Consider the following 15865-nt stretch of genomic DNA (forward strand, 5'->3'; position numbering starts at 1 on the left):
TTCTAATATCGCTGGATGCCTGAGGATTTATATCTCCAGTTCATATTGACGCTCTTAGGTTTGGCTTTTATCTGCTCCATGGTGCAGTTACCTTTGTCTGGGGTACTTTCAATTTCCTTTCTCAGATCCTCTTCTTGGCTGTGTCACATAAAGATCAGCCAGGCTTGATCGAGATATTAGTCTGAAGGAGTGTTGGTGAAGGGGTAGACCAGGGGTGTAAAGAGACACGCAGTAAATACCTTTGATTTGCAGGCCAAGCTCTCTGCTGTTACAGCGTGACAGCAACCATATATAAACAAATGTGTGTTGCTGTGTTCCAATAAAACTTTATTTACAAAAACAGGCAGTAGACTGGATTTAGCTGTGGGTCATCATAGTTTCCTGAGTACTTGAAGAGACAGAATATTTTTTTAGATGCATTCTGCCAATGGGGTTAGCTAACATTTATTGAGCATCTACTCAAAATCTCATATCATTTAGCAAAACTAAGAGGCAGGAACTATTATAAACCCATTTTACAGATAAATAAGCAGAAGATGACAAAGATCAAGTAATTTTCTAGGACATGGTACAGGGATGTTTGAAGTCAGGCTCATCCTGGGACCCAAGCTTTCTAACCATTTATTCCATAATGCTTTTCTAATTAATCAGTAGGAATGAAGATCCCACAAAAATCCATTTCGGTGAGATGTTTCCGTGTGTGAATAAGTTTTTTTTTCCTTTAATTAAAAAAAAAAAAATGAAGTATGACATAATGCTCTAGCTTATTATTCACAGGATCCTAGATTGCTATTATTGTTTAAATTTAAGTGTTTACATTTTTATCTGGAGAAAATTAATTACGAATTTACTGGTAGGGGAAAAGTACAGAAGACTAAATACAAGATATGTAAAGTCATCATGAAATGTTGGAAAGAGACAGGAATTTGGAGTTAAATGAACTGGCTCTATCACTTATAAGATGTATGAGTTTGGGCAAGTTGCATTTTGAGTCCTAATTGTCTCATTTTTAAAATTAGAGCAGCACTGGCTCTATAGCTACATTATTTTCAGGATCTATTGAATTACTAAATAGAGACATGCTTGTACAGATATATTAATATACAAAATCATGAACAGCATAATATATAAAATACATAGCATATAATTAAATATATATATGCAAACATACACACACATGAAAGTATATGATGTATGTGAAAGTGTATGTTAAAAAGTTATGTTTTATTTAGATGAGTAAAGAAAGTCTGTGTTTCAATGATCTAAACCAAAAATGCTTTGAATGTGAACCAAAATTTTAGAAGAAATTTTCACAGATTCTGAGGCATAAAGAGTTCTTTGCGGGTCATCTAGGCCATCCCTCTGTCTTTAGGCAGAGATATCCTTAAGCCAATGCAGATGAGATACTGACTACTTCTTTCAGAGAAGCAATTTAGTGAAAGTGCCTATAAACCCTTTGCTGATAGAAAGAGAACCTCTTGAATACAAAACTGGCTCCCTGATTGTAAGTGACTCTGTGATGACAAGCAAGAGAACTTTTCAAAAACAGAATATCAAAAACATTTTTTGTTTTGGCGAGCCAATTGCCTTGCCTGCCTGTGGCTTCCAGATGGGGGTTCAGACTCAAAGCATCCGGAGGCTCCATCTGTACTTACTATGCAGCACAGCACCTCTTACAGTCCAGAGGTGAGTCTTAATATTTTACACCATTAACTATGTAGTACCAAAGATGGATTCAGGGCAGATGTTTAATGTTGCAGCATGTTTGGGCTGCTGAATACCATCAGGAGTTTCTCTGCCTCTCGTCGACATTTTAATAGTGGTAACAACAGCAATAAATTCCCCTTATTTGGTGTTTTAGGTAATAATTCACTGAAAGAAACACAAAAATTGATTTGTTTCTATAAGGCATCATATTCTCTGCTGTTCAAACTTAATGTGAAGCTTCAGAAAACTCCATGTGTGCCATGAAAAAGAAAAAAATGAGAGAAACATGGAATTCCCACAGGAGATGAATCTCTTTGGCAATTTAGTTCATTGCTGCATTTTCAGCTTCTGGAGCAGTGCTTGGCAAAGAGTAGCTGCTTAATAAATTGGCAGATAAGACTTGTTCTAAATGTCTGTAGTATACTCTTTCTGTTTGCTTGACTTTCTTCAAAACCAGACTTCATGACCAGGATTTGGATGAGGTAGTATACTTGGAAGGTAATTTCAGGAAGCACGGTGAAGGACAAGGAAAGTATAAAGGAAAGACAGAAAACCCATGAAAAGGAAGCTCAGGAGTAGGTTATCACAGTGGGCAACTATGGCTCCGTACAGTGGGCCCCTCTGAGAAGCTGTATAGAACACACCACACGATTGCCCACCACAGGGCAAGGAAGCTAGGGTTCTTACCTACCAACTCCCTTACCTCCTGGGTTGAGGGTCACTCCTGAGGACATTAAATCCCCAGCAGGCATACAGGGGATGTAAGTCATACTATGCTCATGGAATAAAGAAGTCCACGGAGCAGTTTCAGGCAGCGAGACCCAAGTGCTGAAGGTAGCAAATTCTCAACTGTAACTGTCCCCCAAACTGTCAGGTGACTTCCTAGATGGGCTGAGCTACAATGGCTGCTACAATCATACCTTGAAAGAATCACACTACTTTTGGTTTTCTAAGTGACAGTCACAATGTGAGAAAATTCAAGAAATCTGTTGGTATTTACATCTATTACACAGTTTTAATTAAAAAGGTCACAGAGACTTATCTAATAAGGTAAGAGGGTACGTAAAAGTTCAAAGATAGCAGTTTTATGTTTTCCATATACTTGGCCCTCCTATTTCTATGAGTAAATAGGTTATTTTTCAGTTGTTTCTGATTACTGAATAAGTGATTGGACTGTACTTATTCTATCCTTAAAATAAATGAAATACCTAATTGAGGCAATTGGACAGTGATCTCCTTGATTAATCATTATGCTGAAGATGATAATTACAGTTTCTGCTTGCCTTGTAAAAGAGCAAACCTAGGTTGCTGGATGGATAACCTCTTTTCTATAGTCACAGATGTCTGGCATTAAACATCTCAAAAATCTCAAATAAGAGACACAAGCAAACTTCATGGTAGGTTCAAGAGCTGAGAAGTGTATAGAGCGGTTAGGATAAGCCAAAACAATATGCAGTCTGAGATTTTAAGGGTGCATGAACTGTAAGTAAATACAAGGAGACTGATCTGCAGAGAAGAGAATGGAGCAGATGCTCAAAGAAAAGCAGAGATGATGAAGACCATGACGACTGGAAAAAGAAAAAGGAGATGGAGGGAGGGAACAGCTGTCCTTTGGCCTTCCTGTTCTCAGACACGTTTCTGACTTTGTTGGCATGATTTCTCTTGATAACTTTATACCTGCCCCCTCCTTTAGTTTAGAATTCTTTAAGTAAATTTCTGTCCCTGCCATGCAAAGAGACCCAGATCAAACAATGAACATGATTATGACTGTAGCAGAAATTAGAATGTGTTAGATCAACTGGGTCATCATTTAGGCAGTACGGCATTGTGGTAAAAACTGTAGCTCCTTGGAATTAGAATCTTAGCTCCAACAATTAATTACTAGTTCAGTGACCTTTTGGCAAGTTTTCTTAAGCTTTTGGAGTTTAGCATTTCATGTGCAAAATATGCATAATAATGGTGCATACTTATTAGGTAACTATATAACTTATTGAGGACTATTTGACATAGTATTTCAACAGGTTACTTATAGCATTTCATTTGATTCTCACGATAATCCAATAACATAATTATTATAAAATATGTTTATAGATTAGATTCACCCATCCATTCTTCTTTTCAGCAAACGTTTGTTGAATATCCTTTAGGTATCAGATAATAAGTATATTAAGTAACACTTAAAAGAGCTGAGAAGTAAACTTTTCAGTGTCTTACAGTTTATAAATCCAAGAGCTGAATTCAAACACAAGCTTATTTAAATCCAAAGCCCAAACATTATCTTTCAACTATGTGAACACTCTTTCCTTTTATATAAAAGAAATAAACGTCCCCTCTGCTCATGGGTTTGTCTCTCTCTCCTGGGCCATGATCTTTTATAACCAAACTTCAGAAGTGATGTGCCATAACTTCTGCCATACTGTTGGTCACACAGACTGATTCTAGTAAAATGTGGTGGGACGGGACTAGAGGAGGAAGTGGATACCATGAGCAGGTTCACTGCGGGCCATTTTGGAGTCTGGCTACAACATCATTTTTTCAGAATACATCCTAGCCTCTGCTCTCTGCAATCTTCTATGATCCAAGAAAAATTGTTCTTATCCTCTCAATTCCTGAAGAAAATATGCTGGACTCCATATGTAGTATTTTGCATTCACACATTTGCTTTAGTTATAATTATTTGTTAATTCATTAAACATGTTCAATACCTGCTTTTTGTGAGCACTGACCTAGTTACTGAGGGAGGACGAGGTCCCTCTTCTCTTGAAGCTTAGAGTCTATTTCGCAAAAATTGAAATAAATTAAACCAATCATCATTTCTGACAGTGATTAGACCTTTGGGGGAAAAACAGAGAGTGATGGGGAGCTGCTACTTTAGATTGTTTGGCCAAGAGAGGCTTCCCTAAGAAGGTAGCATGTAGGTGGAGATTTGAATGTTAGAAAGAATCCAGCGATGCAGGGATCTGGGAGGAATTTTTCAAGAAGAAGGAAGAAAAAGGCCGAGGACCATAAAGGGAAGGAAACCTATTGTGTTCTGAGAAACATGAAAATAAAATGTTCATTGTGTATGGAGTTTCCTGAACAGCAGACGAAAAGAAGTGGTAAGAAGGACCATATCATATGGAGGCTTAAATAATTTAGTAAGCGATTTAAAGTCGTTTTTTATTTCTCTGAGTTCATAATCATTAATCAAACATTTATTGAGTACCTACTGTGTGCCAGCACTGTGTTATGTACTGGGAATACAAAAACAAGCCCATATGCTCATTTTGTACAAGGAAGTCATACACGCAATTGCAGCTGAGTAGGGTTAATAAATAATTTCATGAATACGTGAACTAATGAACAAACTCTACATTTAAGAGATTCTTATAATAAATTATAATGAAATGCAAGCAAATCACTTATCTTTTCAGTGTATTAAATCAACCAATACTTCTCGAGCACCTGTCTATGAGATGCAGCTATTTAAAGGGATCCTGAGAGATTCGTCAGAATGAGGCTGAGACTGAAAGAACCAATTTCAACTTTGTCAGAAACAAGTACTATGACTCAGACCAGTTTCATTTATACAAAACTCCTGTCAGCTGGCACTTTCTGCCTCTTAAAGTCTAGATAAAATCTACTCACTGTTCTGTAGGAAAATCAGTGTCCAGATTCCTGCATACCCCAGTGGACAGATATTCATTCTGACCATCGCTTCCAGCTCCAGCTTTGTCTCTGCACTACCTCTTACACTTTTCTCTCTTTTCTTCACCCTGGTTTTGACCCAAGAGTGGATGGAACTTTTAGTTCTGTCCCCCACATAAAGCACTGCTAAATACATTCACATTGTTTTTGGTTTGTATCAAAACATTTGTGGAAGTTTGGGGGAGGAAAGGTATATTGACACAAGAACACAAGCCATTTTAAGTTGAATTGTCTTTTTCTGAAAGTCCTTCAGCATTCTGTAAGTTGATTTTCCTTTTGTTTCTATTTCTTCCCCCACCCCTACCTCCCAACCACATCCCTGCTCATTCCTAACACAGACCACTCTGGTTCTCTCAAAAGTGTCCTGTCTCCTGATCCACCATATCCTTTGGAGCTCAAACAGCCCATTTTCTTAAATCATCCCCAAACTTCAGGCATCTATACATTAATTTCGTGGGGTCTGAAATATCCAGGTACCACATATACTATTATTTATTTTTCCCAATCAAATTGCTTTGACTTTTTAGTAAGTACATTTGTTTAAAAGGACATATTTATCACCACTGTATCTAGAAAATTGGTGTCATTCATCATAAATAGAAGGAAATTTTAAAAAGCAATGCACAAAAAAAAGCAATGCACAGCAATTAAAGTTTAAAAATATTTATTTGTATAACACTTAAGTGCACTGCCCATAGAACCAAGTATACCTATCCTGTACATTGGTAATATCCTTCCTGTTCACCTGTCAAGGTTACTATAAGTAGTTACAAAGATGAAAGAAGTGAAAGTGCTTGGAAAAAGAACAGGGTTTTATTTAAATTAGGTACACATTCTTGCTCTGGCTTCTGCTCTCTCTCTCTCTGTCTCTCCCTCTCTGTCTCTAAATGACAATGCATGCAAAAGTCCTTATCACTGACCCTCAATTCCCCTGAGGGCTGAGCTGGTGAAAGGTGCAAAGAAAATGCAGATTGTAGTTGTGACTCCAAAGACCTTGCTCAGAGTAAAACAATTTGATAGAAACAAACAAACAACAAAAACCCCCCCCAGTATTTAGCAACAATCATGAAGTCAATCTCCTTAATTCCAGTTGTGCAAGTTCTTGCAAATTGAAGTCGGTAGGATAAAAACTCTGGTAAACTCAGAGCTTAAGTGTGTGCAAGGTGTTTGAAAAAGTGCTCTCATTTCACACTCTTTGTATAAACAGGAGTAGTAACACATTTAGCCAGGGGCTCAGCTCCATTACCTTGAAAACTCCACCTTTTATATTCTACATAGGTTGCAAATTTTGAAATCGAACATTCTGATTAAACCATCACAATGAATAAAAGGGCTTATTATGTTTTCTTTCAGAAAGGACTCTGGTTGCTGTAAATGTTCACATTAATCCCTCTTATCAAAGATCCTGGAGACTTACTTCAAGGAAATTATTCCCTTTTACTCTAATGAGCATCACAAAAGTGGGTCAAAAGGGAGTTAAGAGTCGGATTGTTCCTAAAGGACACAGTTTCACCATATTTCCACCAAAACTAATACTCCAGCCCCCTTTGCTGATGATCTGGGACAGGAGGTAATTACAGCTGAGGCTCTGGCCAAACTCCCTCAGACCTCTGGGGGGGCCAGCGGTCAGTTTGGCTTTTTTGCTACAACGTGCAAAGACTTTTGTACCAGGCTACGATTTTCTTCCCAAAAAGGCAGGAAGACTGTTGGATAAAAAGAAATTCTGCTTTGCCGTCTTCTTTTCCCCTTCTCCCTTTCCTCTGCTTTTTCCCTCTCCCTCCATGGAATGACCAGAGTGGTATCCTGAAGAGCTGAAAATGCTTCCAGAGTCAGAGTTAGCTAGGAGTCCCTTTCTGGCCCTCTTCTAGCTGTGTAGCCTTGGGCAAGTTACTTAACCTTTCTGGACTTTGGTATGTTTATTTATAAAATAGTGTCATAGTAGCTACATCTCAGGGTCACTGTTAAGATTAAATGTTATGATGTTTATAAAGTTCCAGTAACTGGGAAGTATGTCAATAAATAAGAATTCCCTTCCCCTGTGCTAGAAACCCCTTTCACTGCAACCCTCCAAGCTCTTCACTGATGCATTCAAATGTTTAACTGAAATTTATTTAAACACCAGTGTCCTCTGGATTAGCTACTTTGGTGTTCACAATGGAATGTATTTTCTCTCTGTCACTCATGGCTCCTCAGCAAAATCCTCAAATGTTTATTCTGGAGAAAAGACTACCTTGATCTCTCTCTCCCTCTCTCTCTCTCTTTCTCTCTCCCCACCCCCCCCCCCCCACACACACACAGCTGAGTCCACATCTTCCCACATGCTGCAGTGCATCCTTTATTCACCTGAGGACTTGACCTACTCCAGATACTCCTCTTTTTGCACTTGAGCAATATTTGTATCATTCATTAATCTCAAGGAGCACAAATAGCCCTAAGAAATCTCTTTAGAGATAATTGACTAAAAAGGTACTGGCACTATCCTCCCTGTAGAACAAGAGATGGGAAAATGAGTAAGTGCCAAAAGGCACAATCCAAGACCAAGAAGAAGCAGGGGAGCCTAGGATTTTTCTGGCTACTCACACACCAGGCCAAGAGGTTACTTCTGCCTCCAGCTGGGCTGTGTAGCTTTCTGGGCAGAGAGGTTCAATGACCCTCCAGGTAATAACTCCTGTCAAGTTGGCGAAACATTCTCTGTAGTAAAACGAAATGTGATGTGGCAGTGCTTGGAATAAAATTCATGTACTTTGACTTTAGGCCTTTTTTTTTCAGTTATTCACTGAGCATTTGAGCTGGCCACTGGGTGAGCAGAAAAGGGAGTTCCATACTCAGACTTCAAGAAAATATGTTTTGTTACATCATCAGACACTGAGATGAAAACAGAAGATGAAACCTATTTAAAAATTCTAAACAACCTCCTTTTGGTGATGTGTAGGTAGATCATTAATAATACAAAGTCCCCAACATTATTATTTAGTACTTAACATCTTCTAAACATTTAAAAGACATTATATCATTTTTCCTCTAAGACAGGTGCTCTTGGTAGCTTCATTTTAATTAATTAATTAATTAGGCCGCGAGGCTTGCGGGATCTTAGTTCCCCGACCAGGGATTGAACCCAGCCTATGGCAGTGAAAGCGTGGAATCCTAACCACTGGACCACCAGGGAATTCCCTGTAGCTTCATTTTAAAGCGCCAAAAACTGAGATGGAGAATATTTAATCTGCCCTGTATCAACAGCTAGCATGGTGAGGTTAACATTTGAACCTACACAGTCTGATCCTAAACCTGTGTTCTTAATCGTTCTGATCATTGGTCACAGTCTGATCATTCTGTTCTATCACTAATAACCTCGTACGGAATTCATTAGTGGGTTGTTTAATCTTTGCATGCCTACTTAAACTGCTTCTTTTCTTTTCAGAAACACTGAAGATCTGAACTCTTCAGTCATCTCACATCCAGTCTATCCTATGCTATCAAAGTTGTATCATTCCATCCTTCACTTCCGCTTCTCTCACTTAGTTTTAACTATAGGGAATATGCAAACTTAATAAGCAAGACAGAGGACAGGTCATGCCTAAAACTTGTATTTTTTTTTAAGTCATAGCTGACACTATTCTTACCACCATTAATCAGACAAATGAGTCCATTTATAGAATTTCAAATCCAGTCTTACATGTATATTATAATACACCAATTATTTCATATTTGTTTACTTGTTGTGTTTATTAAACGCTTTTCTCTCTGAAAACCTTGATGCTGGGCTGATAGAAAAAACCTATCACCCCCCCTCCTGACTATTATCCTATATATTTTTTCTTAAACACCGTAAGAAAATGGTTCTCAGTGGATTCATTATTCTCAGGAAACCAAGAAACGACTCACTTCTCTCCATTTATTTATGAATTTTTATAAAAATACTTTTACACCACAAAAGGAGGAATTTTAACTTGGATTGTAAATGGATTTGACACCAGAATCTCTTAAAATATCTCTTTACTTCCTGCTTGCATATTACCATTCCAAATTTATGTCCAATATCAAGACTTAGCTATTGCCTCTTTTATAGAATTTGACAGTATCACTGTGCTTTATTAGGTTATGTCATGTTATGTTACTGAGTTGTGCTAGGAAACACAGTAATATCACAAACTCTGTAACTGAGTATATCGCATCTTGAAAATGATGGTGGAAAAGGAAACTGGTCTAAGTAGAGATATTTTTGCATGCCACTTAATAAAGATCTGGGAAAATTAATTACAGTACCAAGAACTTCAGCTTATTCAAAACCACCAGGAAACAGGAAATAGTAACATGAACAATTTTGGTATTCTCCATGAGTGGTCCTCTTCCAAGGGGAAAATTAATGGAGATATGAATTCAGAATTACCTTATTATAATGTCTTAAGATTCAAAAAGAGTACTTTGATTGCAAAAGTTGCATATACTATATCTGGGAATTCTGCAAGACTAATGCAGAACTAGAGAATTATTCTTGGTATCTTTCACCATTTCCCTTTCACTGGGCAGAGTATCAGCTTCTCCTCCTCCAACAAGATATTTTTGCCATAGGTGAAAACAAAACACATACCTCCAACGTGAGAACTGCATCACAAAGGTGAACACATGCTCTTCGGTCTTGTTTACTCCAGCACCGGATCTCAATGCTGAGACTTCTTCGGAAGGATTTGCAAAGGGGGGAAACAAAATTTGATTGGTGGAAAGCCAGGAGCAGGGTAAAAGAAATCTTAGGGCTGAAAATCAGATTTAATGTCCTCAAAGTAACACATAATTGAAGTTGCTTTTGAGGTGTGGAAAGAGAGAAAATGAGCACTGTCTCTGGTCTGAGGGCAGATCATATGGCCTGTGTCTAGGGTCAGACTCTAGTTAGAGAGGCAGTTAAGCCTTGGGTGAAGCTCTAGCTAGAGAGGCAGTTAAGGCTGGTGGTTAAGCAAATGCCCTCTAGAGAGATGATATATGGAATTGAATTTTATTTCCTTTTCTTATAAGCAGTGTGAACTAGGGCAGATCCATCAATTTCTGAGTTGGTAGTGGGAGCTGGAGGGAGGTGAACTTCTTTGCAGAGGAAAATGGGAAGATTTTGATTTCCCTTGCTCTTCAAAGAGAGGGCTGTAGTGGGAAAATTGGAGAAGAGAGAGAGAGAACAGACATAAGCAACAGAAAGGGGGAGCAAAATAACTTTTAAGAATCAAATACCTAATATTTGATTTTAAGGTGTTTGGGTCATATCTTACTAAATCAATAAGCTTGACAACAGAGGCACAAAGTGTGATAATGGTGGTGCTTCAAGTGTGTGTGTGTGTGTGTGTGTGTGTGTGTGTGTGTGTGTTGAGGGGGTATATCTATGTATGAAGGTCAAGATAAGGGGCTAAGTTCCTTGTTTGCAGGGACACGAGAGTGGAGGTAAATCAAGAAACACATCTGAAGGGAAAAAAACCCAAGGATTCAGAGGAGTAAGGATATTAGAAAGGGAGCTATTTCTAAAACCTAGCAATACAGCACTCCCTACCCCAACCCAGCAATTTGCAGAACCCTTTGGAAAGGCATTGAGCTTTTGTGTTTCTTTGTTTGAAAATGGAATGGCAGTTTATGCCATTTCATATGCTGTAAGTGGCAGGGAGACCTCAGTTAACATCTGGAAAGCAGAATAACCTGGTGTTTGAGAGTGTGAGCCCTGGAACCAGACTATCTCCTTTTCAGTTCTGTCTTGACGAATAGAAACCATATGGTCTTCAGTAAGTTGCTAATCCTCTTTGAACCTCATATCCTCCTTTGTGAAATGAATGTGACGTTGGTACCTATATTCCAGGATCATCATGAAGATTCAATGAAACTGCTTCACTGAGTGTCTGGCACTTAGTAGTTATTCTTGATATATGAAAGAAAGAAAGAAAAATAAAGAAGATTTAAAACACTAAAATAAAATAATTCATGCACAGCAAATAGAGAAAGGTGCAATTAATAGTATTATTTTTACTTTGGCCAACTCAACTACACTATGTCCTGCTTGAAGCATGGACCTTTTCCTGGTGAACATTTTTTCCTATCCCTATCTTTTCAGGTGCTGTTCTCTTGGTCGGGATCAATAAACTCTGGGTACCCACAGCCTTCCTCCGAGCTTATGAGAGTTGGCAAACCACTAGCCTCCTTCTGTGACAGGGGCTGGCACCGCCAAGCACATCCTCTGACTGTGATCCTCAGGTCTTGGCAGCGAATACACAGTTTTCTCGCTTTAATTGGGCTGAGATTCATTCCTACAAGTGGCAGCTGCAAAGATGTATTCTCCTTACAATTAGGCGTTGCAATACTTAGCATTGCTTGGACTTAATTTTAAATACATTTTGGTGGCCCTTTTCCCTCCACTGCACCTTGGTTGCTCCAGGAGAGAGCAAATGGCCCAGTAATTCTTTAAAGCTCATTTTATGGGCCATTCTCAGGCACTTCCTGCTGGCCTTTGGAACAGAGCCTTGTTTGTGAATGCATTTTTGCTTATGCTCCTGCCAAATGCTTCCTCCAAAACCAGCAATAAAACCACAGGATCCAATAAGCCCTGGTCATCAGAATGGCTTAATGAGAGCAACCTCGACAACTGGGGTCTTTAATAGCAACCAGCACAGCAGGACTTGTACCTTGAGCACAAGGACATCCTGGGCAGGTCACCTTTCTGGTTTATGGGAATTTCTCCAAATATTATAGAATTTGAGACTCAGGGAACAATTCATACTAAGCTATTTTTCTCTTAAGCAAACAATGGATAGGACAAAAATAGAAAAAGGTGGTTCTCTCTGGCCTCTCCTTAAAGAAGAATAAATCTGGAGTTTTTAAAGGTCTTACAGAGCAAAGAAAATTTCACTGAATGCATGTATGGCCACCTTCAGTGAACCTTGTTTCAAAATAATCTGAATTATATCATGTTTCTGGTTAGCAGAAAGGTACGTGAAATACAGGTTGGATACTTAAAACAGATCTTATTCAAAGTACATTCACGTGAAATGGTACTTAAATTCACTTAATTTAGATAAAGCAAAATTAGATCTTGTCTATGATCTGTGTGCTATTAAACAGTTTTAAAATCTGAATTATTAATTAAAACCTGTGAACTAGTACTATTTTCAAATGACTGTGTTTTGATTGCTAACAGAGCTTGGGTGACTTTTGAAAGAGGTTGATTTCCTTTCATGTCAGCTAATAGAAACGCCATTGTAGTCATAAGGCATGGAGAAATTATGTTACAAGTGGATACTATTTAAGTGGAAGTGAACACAGAATATATTAAAGTACCCATAGTCTTATCAACAGTGTGTTATAATGGCTTCTGATTAACACTGAAAACATGATTGATGTTACTGTGAGCGTGGAACACTGACAATGTGACACAGGGAATTTAATCGAAAGCTTGTTAATTTCATAGACTCATTCAATTTCTCACTACTCCTTTGTGACAGTTTTTGTTTTTGTGATCAGTAAAATGTCATGACAATTTAATGGGAACTTTCAATGATAATAGTAAGGAAAAAAAACCCCTTAAAATCCTCACCGTTATTACTGCTCGAAATAGAAACAATCAATATATTGATTTTTGGTTTTAAATTCAGTTTGTTAGCCTGATTCTTAATGAGTCACACGTAAAATGATGCAAACCCAAGGCAAGGCAATAATTCACATCAATGGTACCAACATATGTAGGCTGATTTAGTCTTTCTATGGCCAAAGAAGAAAGGGGGAATATTTGTTTAAAAATCCTCTAGAAGAAATGTAATGTACAAGGCACTCCAGGTCCTAATCACAGGTAAGGCTAATGACTGCTGAAGAGGAAGGGGAAGAGATTTAGTTGGGAAGAAGCAGAGTCCATCTTGGGCAAATATTTTCATTATTAAAAGTAAAGCATATATAAGAGTTATTAAACTTAAAATACTCCTGCCCCCCAAAATGCCTCAAACAAGATAGAAATGTACTAATATCTAATATAATAATGCAAAGTAGGTGGTCAAGATCAGCTGTGCTTCTGCTCCATGCAGTCACTCAAGCACCCAGGCTAGTGGTCTTTTACCTTCAATATTTTCACGTCATTGGCCATCTAGATGGCGGTGATATTGGGTGGGTAGGTGGAGAACATTAAATTTTTTGGATATTTCCTCTCAAATGTAATAGGTGGAAGTTTCACAATATGTGAGAAGTTTCTGCTTACTCTATTTGCTGCAAAGATGTTTGGGAAACGTATCTTTTGGTTAGAAAAGTGTAGTATTTGTTCTATAAATCTATTACTATGGAAGAAGGGAGAGTAGATTTTGGTAGACAACTAGCAGCCTCTACCCCATGACACTTATCGCAATGTGTATATTTTATACACACACACACACGTTTTTTAATTGGCCTTCTACTTTTCCTATTAGTAAGCACAATAAGGGCAAGGTACAAGTCTGCTTTATTTACCAATATATCTTCTGCCCTTAAATACCCTTCCTATCTTTTAGTAGGGGTTTAATACAAAATTTTTAAAACACTGAATGACTGATTGAATGAATGAATGAATAAAAGGGATTTTACAGGTGAAGAAACTAAGGTTCAGACATTAGCCTTTCCTGGAGGCTGGGTGACCATTTCTAGGAATGTTGAACGATTTACAGCTCAGATGGATAGGTTATCAAGATAGCTAGTAAGCTGTCTTCCAGCACTGAATATCTATGATTCTTTGGTGTTGTAGGAAATTACAACACTTCATATAAGACTGTGAAGCTGCTTTGTGAAGGAGTAGATCAACAGAAATTAGAAAATATACCTTTCTTCTCATTGGTTCAGTCACATAAAACTCTGTCCCTCACAACATTCCATGCTAATTTCTCACAGACTTCATCCCCACATCAAAATGGTTACCATTAAGCTTAGATGCTAGAAGACTGCAGCACACTTGCCACATACCTTTTTTAAATCACACCTTCCTTGGGAAGGAAAAGTAAATATGTGCTGGGTTTAAAAGATTTCCTCTCGGGCTACAGGCTGCCTGGGAGAATAAAAGTAAACAAAAAGTGAGTTTTGTTAACAAATGTCTTTATCATATACTCTGTTTAACTGCATTAAAATAAAAGAAGGAAAGACGAAATTCTGAGAAATATAACCAGGGTACAGCAATCGACCATCAACTAAAACTTCTGGTCAGACAAGTGTGAGTGTTCATTACTGTTAACAATAAGTTTTTCTTCTAAAAATTTTTCTCAGCAAAATAACGAGTTCTAAACCTGTTTTTCTTTGTTTTTCAGATATTGAAGACTTTGAAACCAAAACAAGAAGCACAGTGTCCGTCCGAGAAGGTCAAGGTGTGGTGCTTCTCTGTGGTCCACCGCCACACTTTGGAGGTACGGTGGGGCTATTTTGGGTCACACCATTCAGGCAGCCACTCAGGGAATAAAATAGTCACTTCAGTTCTTAGAGCCAATGGTAGCCCTTCATCAAATCTAAGCGACCAGGAAGGTTCGGGCTCATCTTGCTGCATCCAAACAGTCCTAATCCAAATTTTTCTTTTAAAAATATTTATTCAATCAGCCACTCAACAGATATGCCCTTAAGGAGATGCAGGATGGCTCTGTACACACGTGTGAGAAATGGGGCTTTGCAGGGAAACAACCACAGCTGTAATCTGCTGCCTGTCATCCTGCATGACAAAGGGCAATTTGTTTAACCTTTTTAGGCTTAGTTTCCTCACCTGTAAAGTGGAGACACTAACTAATACCTATATTATAGTACTGTTGTGAATGTTAAATGAGTTAATGAATGTAAATCAATTAGTTTAATGGCTAGTGTTTTATTTAAAAAAGAAAGCTAACATTGTTATTTTATTTTTATTATCGGGCTCTATGGAGAAGCGAATGCCAACACTCATTTTGGCGACCTCACCTTAATTACTGGAAGAGGAAAGTTACCCCCTAATTGGAAGCAAAAGTTGGATGGCACTAAATCAGAATATCTCCTAGCAATGGTGAAAATCAAGCAATAAATGCCATTCTTTACTTTGGAAGAATCTGGATTAGCCAGTGCATTAATCTGTTGCCAGGGATCTAAACCACCCACTGATCTGCAAGCCCTTGGGGCTGCATTTTCTCAAATTCTGTATGGTTTGGTACAATTTGGTAGATTCTCAACCTACTGTGATCCTGGAGGATTCAGTGTAAAAATATCCATAAAGTCATTTCATTTAGTACAATCCGATATCATACTGACTATATTGTAGTTAGCTTAATAATAATAGCAAGTGCTTACATAGTACACACCTAAATACTTTACATGTATTAACTTTTTAACTCTGTACAACAACTACTACTCGAGGGAGATACTATAATGATTATTGTTTTACAGACGAGAACACTAAGGTAGAGAGAGGTTAAGTACTTGGTCCAATGTCATGCAGCTGGTAGGCAGTGAAGCCAAGCTTCAAATCCAGGCAAACTGGGTCCCAGAC

The 15865-nt window shown here is 38.1% G+C and overlaps 1 protein-coding gene across 4 annotated transcripts in view; it reads left to right on the plus strand.

Moving 5' to 3' along the window:
* Positions 1-15865, plus strand: part of CNTN6 (contactin 6) — a 150125-nt gene that overhangs the window by 25564 nt on the left and 108696 nt on the right. For all 4 annotated transcript variants that reach the window (XM_061195540.1, XM_061195541.1, XM_061195543.1 and 1 more), the window contains exon 3: positions 14670-14765. In XM_061195540.1, coding sequence (XP_061051523.1) covers positions 14670-14765 — 96 coding nt within the window. The remainder of the gene's footprint in view (positions 1-14669; positions 14766-15865) is intronic.

The sequence above is a fragment of the Eubalaena glacialis genome, chromosome 7 (genome assembly GCF_028564815.1).
Source record: "Eubalaena glacialis isolate mEubGla1 chromosome 7, mEubGla1.1.hap2.+ XY, whole genome shotgun sequence".
NCBI lineage: Eukaryota > Metazoa > Chordata > Mammalia > Artiodactyla > Balaenidae > Eubalaena > Eubalaena glacialis.